At 40.8% G+C, this 14,806-nt stretch overlaps 1 protein-coding gene across 4 annotated transcripts in view; it reads right to left on the bottom strand.

The window, feature by feature from the left end:
• LOC507055 (guanylate-binding protein 4) overlaps nucleotides 1–14,806 on the bottom strand; it is a 67,795-nt gene that overhangs the window by 14,610 nt on the left and 38,379 nt on the right. For all 4 annotated transcript variants that reach the window (XM_005204359.5, XM_005204357.5, XM_002686269.7 and 1 more), the window contains 3 exons: nucleotides 10,782–10,909; nucleotides 467–576; nucleotides 68–264 (listed from right to left, as the gene is read on the bottom strand). In XM_005204359.5, the coding sequence (XP_005204416.2) occupies nucleotides 68–264; nucleotides 467–576; nucleotides 10,782–10,909 (435 nt within the window). The remainder of the gene's footprint in view (nucleotides 1–67; nucleotides 265–466; nucleotides 577–10,781; nucleotides 10,910–14,806) is intronic.

The following is a 14,806-nucleotide window of genomic DNA, read 5'->3' as shown; positions in this document are numbered from 1 at the left end:
GACATCAAGGGCTCCGTTGACCCCACCTCCTACTGAGCTTCCTACCACCCTGGCCTTGCTTTGATACCTGGAATCAACTTCAAGGCATTCTCCAGGTACTCATCTTCAGTGATGGAGCTCCCGTCTAACTCCAGCTCCAGCATGAAATCCCGCACAGTCCAAATAAAGTCTGGAAAGAAACTCACAAATCGGGCTGAATCCTCTACTTCATCAGAGCTGGGAGATGATTTGGTTCTGATCAGCTCTGTTAATTCAGTCACATAGCTGGGACCTTAGCTAAGGAAAAAGAAGTATTCTCCAACACAGTTTCCAGATCTCACCTCAAAACAAGTTCTATCATTATTCCCTTTTGCCCCATTTTCCATCTTCATCAACCATAAGAATGAAGTCATGGGCAAGAAAAAAGTGTCAGTTGCTATTCCCATAAACTCAATGAAACACGGTGATTCAATTCCTGAAAGGATACTGCAGCTGCTGCAAGGCCTGATCGTTGATGCTGTTCATGCTGTTGAAGATAAAGGTGCTGCTCAGGAGCACAGCCAGGGCAAAGATCCACAAGTCATTCTTGGAGTCCTCCTAGAAAGTATGTTATAGAGTGAGGACACTACTCCTCATGCTCTCATTCAGATGTTCATTTACTATAACAGCTGTACTGTAACTCAGTTGTAAGGTAAATAAAATTTCAAGACAATGATAAATTCAAACTTTCTGGTATTGACATTTTCCCCTTCAAGTACTTCAGTGTGATTAGCTATTAACAGAAGTGAATGACATCTTATATGTGATTAAAATGTTTAATACAGTGCCTGGAACATAGAAGTTGTACAATAGTAAGTGGGCAGTGGTTGCTTTGTAAGTTTTTCTAGATCACAATGTATATTAGAGACATAAATACTATTTAATCAAATTCATCGAATGCTAACTATGCATCTAGATAACAAAAGATACTTATTTGCTTACTAGGATATAAAGTTCCACATGATAATGCCCACCCTAGAGAGATGGCTTTCTTGAGGGACAGATATACATGGGAACATACAAATCTATCCACAATGACAAACAGCCTGGCATGGAACCAAATGTTGTACTGTAAAAGACAAAGTGGGAACTCCCAAAAGACAGGAAAAAAATGCTCTATGCATTCAGAGCCAGAATTAATTATGTCTGATAGTGACATGATGGCATCAGGTTGAAAGGAACTGGGCTTTCAAAACTTGCCAGAATGTGGATTTGTGGAGTTATAGGGACTCTGCAGGTAGAAGAGCTCACAGAAACTGATCACAATTGCAAGAAAGTGTGGTCATACAGAGAAATTACAAGGTTATTTTATTTGACTGAAGCGGTTTTTAGATGTTGAGGCTAAAAATGAGATTTGGAAGGTCATGAGTGACTTTGGAATTGTTTATATATATATACTACAGAAATGGGCCCCCTGCATGCCAATGCAGGGGACATGAGTCAAGAACACCCCCTGGAGAAGAAAATGGCAACCCACTCAAGTATTCTTACCTGGAAAATCCCATGAACAGAGGAGCCTGACAGGCTACAGTCCATGGGGTTGCAAAGAGTTGGACACAACTTAGTGACTGAGTTCACATGCATACTACAGAGATACATGACACACAGTGGGGCAGCAAGGAGTTCTGCTGCACAGACACAATATATTCCAAGTGATGAAAGGTGAGAACCAACAAACAAGAATATGCTACCCAGCAAGACTCTCATTAAGATATGATGGAGAAATCAAATGCTTTCCTGACAAGCCAAAAATTAAGAGAATTCAGCACCACCAATCCAGCTTTGTTTGTTTAGCAACAGCAACAGTTGCTCAGTAGTGTCCAACTCTGCAAATCCCATGGACTGCAGCATGCCAGACTTCCCTATCCTTCACTGTGTCCCAGAGTTTACTCAAATTCGTGTCCACTGAATCAGTGATGCCATCCAACCATCTCATCCTCTGTCACCCCCTTCTCCTCCTTCCTTCAATCCTTCCCCTCATCAGGGTCTTTTCCAATGAGTCAGCTCTTTGCACCAGGTGGCCAAAGGATTCAAGCTTCAGCTTGAGCATTATTCCTTCCAAAGACTATTCAGGGTTGATTTCCTTTAGGATTGACTGGTTGGATCTCCTTGCTATCCAAGGGACTCTCAAGAGTCTTCTCCAGCACCACAGGTCAATAGAATCGGTTCTTCGGTGCTCAGCCTTCTTTATGGTCCAACTCTCACATCCATACATGACTACTGGAAAAACTATAGCTTTTACTAGATGCACCTTTGTCCACAGAGTGATGTCTGTGTTCTTTAATACACTGTCTAGGTTTGTCACAGATTTTCTTCCAAGAAACAAACATCTTTTAACTTCATGGCTGAAATCATCTGCAGTGATTTTGGAGCCCAAGAAAATAAAATATGTCACTGTTTCCATTGGTTTTCCATCTATTTGCCATGAAGTGATGGGTTTGGATGCCATGATCTTCATTTTTTGAATGTTGAGTTTTAAGCCAGCTTTTTCACTCTCCTCTTTCACCTTCATTAAGAGGCTGTTTAGTTCCTCTTTGCTTTCTGCCATGGCATAAGGGTGGCATCATCAGCATATCTGAGGTTACTGATATTTCTCCCAGCAATCTTGATTCCAGCTTATGCTTCATCCAGCCTGGCATTTCTCATGATGTACTCTGCATATAAGTTAAATAAACAGGGTGACAATATGCAGCCTTGACATACTTCTTCCAAGTTGAACCAGTCTATTATTCCATATCCAGTACTAATTATTGCTTCTTGTCCTGCATACAGGTTTCTCAGGAGGCAAGTAAGGTGATCTGGTATTCCCATCTCTTGAAGATACTTCCACAGTTTGTTGTGATCTACACAGTCAAAGGCTTTAGCATAGCCAATGAAACAAAAGTAGAAGCTTTTCTGGAATTCCCTTGATTTTTCTATGATACAACAGATGTTGACATTTGATCCCTGGTTCCTCTGCTTTTTCTAAATTCAGCTTGAACATCTGGAAGTTCATGGTTCATGCACTGTTGAAGCCTATCTTGAAGGATTTTGAGCATTACCTTGCTAGCATGTGAAATGAGTGCAATTGTGTGGTAGTTTGAACATTCTTTGGCATTGCCCTTCTTTGGGACTGGAATGAAAACTGACCTTTTCCAGCCCTGTGGCCACTGCTGAGTCTGCCAAATTTGCTGATATATTGAGTGCAGCACTTTAATAACATCATCTTTTAGGATTTGAAATAGCTCAGCTGGAATTCCATCACCTCCATTAGCTTTGTTTGTAGTAATGCTTCCTAAAATCCACTTGACCTCACACTCCAGGATGTCTGGCTCTAGGTGAGCGACCACACCATTGTGGTTGTCTGGGTCATTAAAACCTTTTTTGTGTATTTCTTCTGTGTATTCTTGCCACCTCTTCTTAATCTCTTCTGCTTCTGTTATGTCCATACTGTTTCTGTCCTTTATTGTGCCGGTCATTCCATGAAAAGTTCCCTGGTATGTCTAATTTTCTAGAAGAGATCTCTAGTCTTTCCCATTCCATTGCTTTCCTTTGTATTGTTTACTTATGTGGAAGGCAAAGGAGAAAAGGAAATATATACTGATCTGAATGCAGAGTTCCAAAGAATAGCAAGGAAGCATAAGAAAGGTTTCTTTTATTTATTTTTTTAATTGAAAGATAATTACTTTACAGAATTTTGTTTTCTGTCAAACCTCAACATGAAGGAAAGGCTTCTTAAGTGAACAATGCAAAGAAATAGAGGAAAACAATAGAGTAGGAAAGACTAGAGATTTCTTCAAGAAAAGTAGAGAAAGCAAGGGAAAATTTCATGCAAAGATGGGCACAATCCAGCTTTAAAAATATTAAAGGCACTTCTCTAGGCAGGAAACACAAGAGAAGAAAAGGATCTACAAAAATAAACCCAATACAATTAAGAAAATGGCAACAGAATTATACATATCAATAATTACTTGAAATGTAAATGGATTAAATGCACCAATGAAAAGGCATAAACTGGCTGGGCTGATGAAAACATGTGCATGTACGCACTTCCACTTACCACATCACTCTACTTAACCCCCCAAATTGTATGTAATTATTTTATATTGTTAGGGTAATCATGTTTTATTATGGCTTGCAATTATCTTTTATTTTTTTGTCCGGCTATTGATTGTGAAAACTGATACACATCTTTTATTTTTGTGATTATGTAACTATTATTCCCTTAATACTATTGTATCATGCTGCTGCTGCTAAGTCACTTCAGTTGTGTCCGACTTGTGCAACCCCATAGACGGCAGCCCACCAGGCTCCCCCGTCCCTGGGATTCTCCAGGCAAGAACATTGGAGTGGGTTGTCATTTCCTTCTCCAATGCATGAAAGCAAAAAGTGACAGAGAAGTCACTCAGTCGTGTCCAACTCTTAGTGATCCCATGGACTATGGCCTACCAGGTTCTTCCATCCCTGGGATTTTCCAGGCAAGGGTACTGGAGTGGGGTGCCATTGCCTTCTCCATAGTGTATCATGATTGGTCAACAAAAAAAATAACAAAATTCTATATCAGTGCAATGACCATTTAATAGAAAACCTGTAATCACTTTTTAAAATCCAGATGCAGATCAGAATTATCTTGGAAGTTTTTGAAAAATACAAATGCCCAGGTATTGCTTTTATTCCCAAAAGCTCTAGATGTGTTTCTAATGAACAGTCATATTTAATAGCAACTGGACAACATGATGACATTTTACTTTTCTCTACTTTGTTTCACCTTTTCTATTTCATATTCAGTGCTCCAATTTAGTTTAGTTTATGCTTTCCAATTTTTTCTGTCTCTTTTTTTTTAATGTTCTTTCTAAAGTCCTTATCAAGAGTAGTAGAAAAGCTTTTGTATATATATGCACATATATATTACACATAGTGTGTATTATATATATACGCACATATATATTACACATAGTGTGTATTTTATATATATATATATATATATATATATATATATATATATATATATTTTAGAAAACATAAATTTTTGCCTGACTAAAAATTATGACATTTTGATTCCATTTGTTTGACTTAGTATGAATAGAGTCCTAGATTTCTAATTTATATTCAATCAAAACTTTGATATAGTTCCATGTATTTTGGCAGAAGCACGCTGGCTGCGATGGATCGTGCAGAAACGTGGCCGAAAGGAGCTTCCCATGCCCGAGGTCAGGGGCAGTGGCTGAGAGGAGCTACCACATGCCCAAGGTCATGGGAAGCGGCCGATAGGAGCAACTCCATGTCCAAGGAGCAGCGGCTGCACGGGTGCAGGAGGGCTTAGAGGAGCTACTCCACGTTCAAGGCCAGGAGGGGTGGCTGTGAGGAGATACCCCTCATCCAAGGTAAGGAGCAGCGGCTGCCCTTGCTGGAGCAGCCGTAAAGAGATACCCCATATCCAAGATAAGAGAAACCCAAATAAGACGGGGGGTGCTGCGAGAGGTCATCAGAGGACAGACACACTGAAACCATAATCACAGAAAACTAGCCAATCTGATCACATGGACCACAGCCTGTCTAACTCAATGAAACTAAACCGTGCCGTGGGGGGCCATCCAAGATGGATGGGTCATGGTGGAGACGTCTGACAGAATGCAGTCCACTGGAGAAGGGAATGGCAAACCACTTCAGTATTCTTGCCTTGAGAACCCCATGAACAGTATAAAAAGGCAAAATGATAGGATACTGAAAGAGGAACTCCCCAGGTCGGTAGGTGCCCAATATGCTATTGGAGATCACTGGAGAAATAACTCCAGAAAGAATGAAGGGATGGAGCCAAAGTAAAAACAATACTCAGTTGTGGAGGTAACTGGTGATAGAAGCAAGGTCTGATGCTGTAAAAAGCAATATTGCATAGGAACCTGGAATGTCAGGTCCATGAATCAAGGCAAATTGGAAGTAGTCAAATAGGAGATGGCAAGAGTGAATGTTGACCTTCTAGGAATCAGTGAACTAAAATGGACTGAAATGGGTGAATTTAACTCAGATGACCATTATATCTACTACTGTGGGCAGGAATCCCTTAGAAGAAATGGAGTAGCCATCATGGTCAACAGAAGAGTCCAAAATGCAGTACTTGGATGCAATCTCAAAAATGACAGAATGATCTCTGTTCATTTCCAAGGCAAACCATTCAATATCACAGTAATCCAAGCCTATGCCCCAACCAGTAATGCTGAAGAAGCTGAAGTTGAACAGTTCTATGAAGACCTAAAGACCTTTTAGAACTAACACCCAAAAAAGATGTCCTTTTCATTACAGGGGACTGGAATGCAAAAGTAGGAAGTCAAGAAACACCTGGAGTAACAGGCAAATTTGGCCTTGGAGTACGGAATGAAGTGGGCAAAGGCTAACAGAGTTTTGCCAAGAGAACGCACTAGTCATAGCAAACACCCTCTTCCAACAACACAAGAGAAGACTCTATTCATGGACATCACCAGATGGTCAACACTGAAATCAGATTGATTATATTCTTTGCAGCCAAAGATGGAGAAGCTCTATACAGTCAGCAAAAACAAGACTGGGAACTGACTGTGGCTCAGATCATGAACTCCTTATTGCCAAATTCAGACTTAAATTGAAGAAAGTAGGGAAAATCTAGGCCATTCAGGTATGACCTAAATAAAATTCCTTATGATTATACAGTGGAAGTGAGAAAGAGATTTAAGGGACTAGATCTGATAGACAGAGTGCCTGATGAACTATGGACGGAGATTTGTGACAGTGTACAGGAGATAGGGATCAAGGCCATCCCCATGGAAAAGAAATGCAAAAAAGCAAAATGGCTGTCTGAGGAGGCCCTACAAATATCTGTGGAAAGAAGAGAAGCGAAAAGCAAAGGAGAAAAGGAAAGATATAAGCATCTGAATGCAGAGTTCCAAAGAATAGCAAGGAGAGATAAGAAAGCCTTCCTCAGTGATCAATGCAAAGAAGTCGAGGAAAACAACAGAATGAGAAAGACTAGAGATCTCTTTAAGAAAATTAGAGATACCAAGGGAACATTTCATGCAAAGATGGGCTCGATAAAGGACAGAAATAATAGGGACCTAACAGAAGCAGAAGATATTAAGAAGAGGTGGCAAGAATACACAGGAGAACTGTACCAAAAAGAGCTTCATGACCAAGATAATCACGATGGTGTGATCACTCACCTAGAGCCAGACATCCTGGAATGTGAAGTCAAGTGGGCCTTAGAAAGCATCACTACGAACAAAGCTAGTGGAAGTGATAGAATTCCAGCTGAGCTCTTTCAAATCCTGGAAGATGATGCTGTGAAAGTGCTGCACTCAATATGCCAGCAAATTTGGAAGACTCAGCAGTGGCCACAGGACTGGAAAAAGTCAGTTTTCATTCCAATCCCAAAGAAAGGCAATGCAAAAGAATGCTCAAACTACCACACAATTGCACTCATCTCACACGCTAGTAAGGTAATGCTCAAAAGTCTCCAAGCCAGGATTCAGCAATACGTGAACTGTGAACTTCCAGATGTTCAAGCTGGTTTTAGAAAAGGCAGAAGAACCAGAGATCAAATAGCCAACATCTGCTGGATCATCGAAAAAGCAAGAGAGTTCCAGAAAAACATCTATTTCTGCTTTATTGACTATGCCAAAGCCTTTGACTGTGTGGATCACAATAAACTGTGGAAAATTCTGAAAGAGATGGGAATACCAGACCACCTGACCTGCCTCTTGAGAAACCTATATGCAGGTCAGGGAGCAACAGTTAGAACTGAACATGGAACAACAGACTGGTTCCAAATATGAAAAGGAGTACGTCAAGGCTGTATATTGTCACCCTGCTTACTTAACTTATATGCGGAGTACATTATGAGAAACGCTGGGCTGGAAGAAGCACAAGCTGGAATCAAGATTGCTGGGAGAAATATCAATAACCTGAAGTATGCAGATGACACCATCCTTATGGCAGAAAGTGAAGAGGAACTAAAGAGCCTCTTGATGAAACTGAAAGAAGAGAGTGAAAAAGTTGGCTTAAAGCTCAACATTCAGAAAATGAAGATCATGGCATCTGATCCCATCACTTCATGGGAAATAGATGGGGAAACAGTGGAAACAGTGTCATACTTTACGTTTTGGTGTTCCAAAATCACTGCAGATGGTGATTGCAGCCATGAAATTAAAAGATGCTTACTCCTTGGAAGGAAAGATATGACCAACCTAGATAGCATATTGAAAAGCAGAGATATAACTTCGCCAACAGTGGTCCGTGTAGTCAAGGACATGGTTTTTCCAGTAGTCATGTATGGATGTGAGAGTTGAACTGTGAAGAAAGCTGAGCACCAAAGAATTGATGCTTTTGAACTGTGGTGTTGGAAAAGACTCTTGAGAGTCCCTTGGACTGCAAGAAGATCCAATCAGTCCATTCTGAAGGACATCAGTCCTGGGTGTTCATTGGAAGGACTGATGCTGAAGCTGAAACTCCAATATTTTGGCCACCTCATGCAAGGAGTTGACTCATTGGAAAAGACCCTGATGCTGGGAGGGATTGGGGACAGGAGGAGAAGGGGACGACAGAGGATGAGATGGCTGGATGGCATCACCGACTTGATGGACATGAGTTTGGGAGGACTCCGGGAGTTGCTGATGGACAGGGAGGCCTGGCGTGCTGCGATTCATGGGGTCACAAAGAGTCAGACAAGACTGAGTGACTGAACTGAACTGAACTGAACTGATTTTGGCATCTGGTATTACTTCTAGAAGTCTGTGTGTGCTTAGTTGCTCAGTCATTGCCCTACTCTTTGCTACCCCCATGCATGCCAGGTTCCTCTGTCCATGGAGTTCTCTAGGCCAGAATACTGGATTTGGTAGCCATTCTCTTCTCCAGGGTATTTTTTGGATCAAGGGATTTAACCCAGGTCTCCTGCATTACAGGCAGATTCTTTACTGTTTGAGTCACCAGAAAAGTTTATTATCTTGGTTGTTTTTTAAAAAGAAGTTTTTTGAATGAGGCTTGAAACTTCTAATACAATTCCAAGATATAAAGAAATACTATGTTATAAAAAATTAGGAATTTAACATGTGATATAGTATCATTAACTAAAGTTAAGATATTGTTCAAATTTCACAAAACTTTATGCTTGTGTCCCTTGTTTTCATACCTTATTCAAGACTCCACATTGTATTTAACTGCACTGAGCAGCTTCAGCTGCATGTAACAAATTCTGGTAAATTCTCTTTTCATTTTTATTCTATTACAAATATTTTCTAGTTTTCCTTGTTATGGCCTTTTGGATATATGCTGGAGAGGGTGTGGAGAAAAGGTAACCCTCTTACACTGTTGGTGGGAATGCAAACTAGTACAGCCACTCTGGAGAACAGTGTGGAGATTCCTTAAAAAACTGGAAATAGAACTGCCTTATGATTCAGCAATCCCACTGCTGGGCATACACACTGAGGAAACCAGAAGGGAAAGAGACACGTGTACCCCAATGTTCATCGCAGCACTGTTTATAATAGCCAGGACATGGAAGCAACCTAGATGCCCATCAGCAGATGAATGGATAAGAAAGCAGTGGTACATATACACAATGGAGTATTACTCAGCCATTAAAAAGAATACATTTGAATCAGTTCTAATGAGATGGATGAAACTGGAACCTATTATACAGAGGGAGTGAAGTAAGCCAGAAAGAAAAACACCAATACAGTATACTAATGCATATATATAGAATTTAGAAAGATGATAACAATAACCCTGTGTACGAGACAGCAAAAGAGACACTGATGTATAGATCAGTCTTATGGACTCTGTGGGAGAGGGAGAGGGTGGGGAGATTTGGGAGAATAGCATTGAAACATGTATAATATCATGTATGAAACAAGTCGCCAGTCTAGGTTCGATGCACGGTACTAGATGCTTGGGGCTGGTGCACTGGGAAGACCCAGAGGGAAGGTAGGGGAGGGAGGAGGGAGGAGGGTTCAGGATGGGGAACGCGGGTATACCTGTGGTGGATTCATTTCGATATTTGGCAAAACTAATACAATATTATAAAGTTTAAAAATAAAATAAAATTAAAAAAAATAAAAGTAGACATTTAATTTCTAAAGCCATGGAATTTTTAAAGTATCTTTGATATTAATTTCTCTTTTTGATATCAATTTCTCATTTTGATATCCATTTCTCATTTAAATGTTTTCTGCTCTTCAATCACCCTCTGTGTTTTTTTCAGTCTCCTAACTTTACTGAGGATTTCAGTGGCCAAGTCAAATATCTCTCTTGGTAAATGTCACAGTGCACTTATAAGTGTGTGGGTTATTTTAACATATCTTTTGATATTGATCTCTAACATAATTCCACAATGATAAGAGAACAGACTCTATGATTTCAATACTTTTATACCATGACTCTTTCGCACCTGATCTTACATCCCTGGATAAGTTCCAGTGTCTCCTAGTTTATAACCAATGGGAACTTGGGTAGAATTTGTATTCTGTTTTGTGAAAATTGTATAAATCTTAGTTATGTTGAACTGGTTCATAGTGCCTTTCAGGTCTACTGTATCCTTCTCCTTCTCTGTATATTCATTCCATTAATTTTTGAGAGTTTGATATTGAAACTCCAACTAAAATCTTAACTTATCTACATAAAATTTAATTACAATATATAGTGGTACTATATATAGCTTTCTTCTATATTTTCCAGGTCTCCTGTAAATGTGTTATCATATTTTCCAATTTAAAAAATAAGAAAGAAAGAGGAAAAAGAGTAGAGAAGATTCTCTGCCTTACCTTCTCCACATTGCCCAGGCCTTCAGTGTCCAGAAGGACCAAGATGTGGTTCTCCTTGGAGGGGTGGGGCACACACCACATCCAGATGCCTTTGGTTTCAGACCTCACTGTGGAGCCCAGACGGAAACCTGCACAGAAAGAAGAATGCAATGCACAATAAGAGCAGATAGTCCAGGCTGCCCATGGGTTACTTTGGGTAAAATTGTCGAAATGTGAGTGCGTGGCTGGGGGAAATGTGTTTTTGTTTCAGCGAGGACTGTCAGCTCCAATGTTTACACATGCTCAGGACCTTCCCAAGAAACATTTCTTGTCCCCTATTCACTTCATAACATTAATGGCTCATACTGTGTCACATTCCAGAATTAATGTGAACTCTATTAACCTTTCTATTTTTACCAGTTCCATATCCTCCACTTTCTGATAGAGTCCCAACAGTGAGAGGTACCAGAAAGAGAGCAGAAGTCAGGTGCCTGTTCCCTTGGCTCCCACCCTGGTGAGCCATGGTGTCCTAGTACCTCTGTTTCTCTGCCTTCATCACATCTCCTTTCATTTAGCTCCATCCAGTTGTTCTGGTCTCTGTCACATTCTGGAATCCACTAATTGCCTATTCACCCTAGAGGAATTATAAAGGCTCCCTGGTCATTGTTTCTGCCACCCTCTGAGTGCTTCTACTTCCTTCAGAAAAATGGAGTGGTTCCTTTTTCTCTGCTTGGGCCCTTGTAATTGTCACTCCATTTACGGTTACCTGTTAAGTGGATCATCTGTGTCCTTCCAGGTTCTGAACTAATACATTAGCTTTTGTTAAATTGTTTTTTCCCTCCTTGTTTCCCCTGTATTTTCCTCATTTTTCTTCTCTTCAAAAAATGATGAAATCTTTGTTCATTGACTTGGGTGGGGATAAAATAGCAGGGGATTAGGAAAGACCTGTGAGAATTGTTTGCCCTTCTTTCTAAGGCTTAAACCAACAGAACGTGATTATGTGAGGTAATGGGCTTCCCTGTTAGCTCAGACAGTAAAGAATCTGCCTGCAATGCAGGAGACCTGGGTTAGATCCCTGGGTTGGGAAGATCCCCTGGAGAAGGGAATGACAACCCACTCCAGTATCCCTGCTTGGAGAATTCCATGGACAGAGGAATCTGATGGGCTATACAGTCCGTGGATCACAGAGTCAGACAGGACTGAGCAACTAACACATATATGTGTAATAAAGCAAAATATGTCTTATCTATAGTCCAAGATTTTGACTGTCTGCCAGATGCCAATACTCCCTTCAACTGAGAATAGAAATGCATATGATGAAATGCCTAGGGGAGCATGGCTTAGGCCATTCAATTACCATGTTCTGTGTATTCTGCTCTAGCGGGTATAAGACCTGAGATGATCTGCACTCTTCTACATCGTAATGGCATTTGACTGCTATCTGATTAATACAGACAAGTCTCAGCTCCCAGTTCCCCCAGGGAGAAAGGCAGGATATAACAGTAAGTTATGTGAGGTAAAGGAGAGACAACGAATCATAAGAAGGTCAGGGGAGGAGCCAAGATGGCAGAGGAGTAGGACAGGGAGAACACTTTCTCCCCTACAAATTCATCAAAAGAGCATTTAAACGTCGAGTAAATTCCACAAAACAACTTCTGAATGCCGGCAGAGGACATCAGGCACCCAGAAAAACAACCCAAGTCTTTGAAAGGAGGTAGGAAAAAATATAAAAGACAAAAAAAGAGACAAAAGAGGGAGGGACGGAGTTCCGTCCCAGGAAGGGAGTCTTAAAAAGAGAGAAGTTTCCAAACACCAGGAAACCTTCTCACTGCCGAATCTGTGCCAAGCTTTGGAAGCACAGAGGGCAACATAACAGGGAGAAAAAATAAATAAACAATTAAAACTTGCAGATTGCGAGCCCTATGATAACTCCCCCAGCGGAGAAGTAGCGCAGACGCCTGCACATGCCATTAGCAAGCAGGGGCGGGGAAGGGAGGCATGGCGCGGGCTGCATCGCTTAGAGTAAGAACCTGGCCTGAATACCCTGAGCGCTATCTGAGCGAAATAATTTGGGCTAGCAAACCAGACTGTGGGATATCTACCACGCGAAAAGCCAGCCCTAACCTAAGACACCACCAGGCCCGCACACGGAACAAAGGACTGAACAGAGAAAGCCAGCTGCAGACCTTCCCCCTCCGGTGACAGGCAGCCAGAGCCAGAAGGGGGCAATCGCAGCCCCAGAGAGACATTATCTATAAAACTGTAAGCAGGCTTCTTTGCTAACTAAAAGTTCTTGGGGGTCTGGACGGTCAACATCTGCCTGAGAAGGTACGCCGGTTGTACACGCAGGTAACCGAGTGGCGGGGAGGCGATAAGCCACAGCAACTGTGCTCGCCAAACACCTCATCACCTGAGCTGCTCGGACCTGGGAAGAGCACAAAACGCAGGCCCAACCGAGTCTGTGCCTCTGAGGACTACCCCAGTGCCTGAACCTGAGCGGCTTGGACCTGGGAGGTACATGCAGCCCAGGGCTGGCCTCGGATTGATCCCGGCAGAACAACCTAGAGCCCGAGCAGTGTGGGCAGGGAGGCTACACACGCCGTGAGCGGGGGCAGACCCAGTGTGGCTGAGGCACTGCGAGCGCACGCCAGTGTTATTTGTTTGCAGCATCCCTCCCTCCCTCCCCACAGCACAACTGAACAAGTGAGCCTAAAAAAAAAAAAGTGTCCTCCACCGTCCCCTTTGTGTCAGGGCAGAAACCAGACACTGAGGAGACCAGCAAACAGAAGAAGCTATAGCAGAGGGAAACACCTTGGAAGCTACAGGCAATAGATTAAAACCCAGTGGTTACTACAGACTACATAGGAAGGGGCCTATAGATCTTGAGAAATGTAAGTCGGACCAAGGAACTAGCCAAAAATGAACTGAACCCACAATACTCACAACAAAACCAGAGAAAGTCCTAGATATACTTTTACTATTTTTACGATCATTCTTTCTTTCTTTTTTTTTTAATTTTTAAAAAAATTTTAAGTCCTCTATTGTTCCTCTAATTTTCACTTTTATAACCTATTACTTTGCAAAAAAAAAAAGACCCTATTTTTTTCTTCTTCAGCAAACTTCATATATATATTTTTTATAATTTTTTGACCTTGTTTTTATTTTTTTTCTTCTTCTTTTCTTTAACATTGTATTTTTGAAATTCCAAACTCTACTCTAGATTTTTAATTTTAGCCTTTTGGTATATGTTATCAATTTTGTACCTATAGTTTTTTTTTTTTTTATAACTTCTGTGACTTTTTTTTCCCCCTCTGTTTCTTTCTCTTTTTGTTTTATATAACATTGTATATGTGAAATTCCAAACTCTACTCTAGATTTTTAATTTATGCTTTTTGGTATTTGATATCAATTTTGTACCTGTATTTTCTTTATAATTTTTGCGACATTGTTTGTTTTTGTTTGTTTGTTTGTCTTCTCTCTCTATTTTTCTTCTTCTTTTTTTTAACATTGTATTATTGAAATTCCAAACTCTACTCTAGATTTTTAACTTTTGCTTTTTGGTAGTAGTTATCAATTTTGTACCTATATTTTCTTTATAATTTTCACGACCTTGTCTGTTTTTGTTTGTTTGTTTTTTCTCTCTTTCTTTTCCTTCTTCTTTTCTTTAACATCGTATTTTTGAAATTCCAAACTCTACTCTAGATTTTTAATTTTTGCTTTTAGGTATTTGTTACCAATTTTGTACGTTTAAGAACCCAATCTTCAGTACCCATTTTTCACTCGGGAGCGAGATTACTGGCTTGACTGCTCTCTCTCCCTTTGGACTCTCCTTTTTCTCCACCAGGTCGCCTGTGTCTCCTCCCTAACCTCTCTCTACTCTACCCAACTCTGTGAATTTCTGTGTGTTCCAGATGGTGGAGAACACTTAGGGAACTGATTACTGGCTGGATCTGTCTCCCTCCTTTTCATTCCCCCCTTTTATCCTTCTGGCCACCTCTGTCTCCTTCCTCCTTCTTCTCTTCTCTGTAAAACTCCGTGAACATCTA

The sequence above is a fragment of the Bos taurus genome, chromosome 3 (assembly GCF_002263795.3).
Source record: "Bos taurus isolate L1 Dominette 01449 registration number 42190680 breed Hereford chromosome 3, ARS-UCD2.0, whole genome shotgun sequence".
In the NCBI taxonomy this organism is placed as follows: domain Eukaryota; kingdom Metazoa; phylum Chordata; class Mammalia; order Artiodactyla; family Bovidae; genus Bos; species Bos taurus.
Note: the sequence above shows the minus strand (reverse complement) of the source record. Positions and strands in the feature narration are given on the sequence as shown.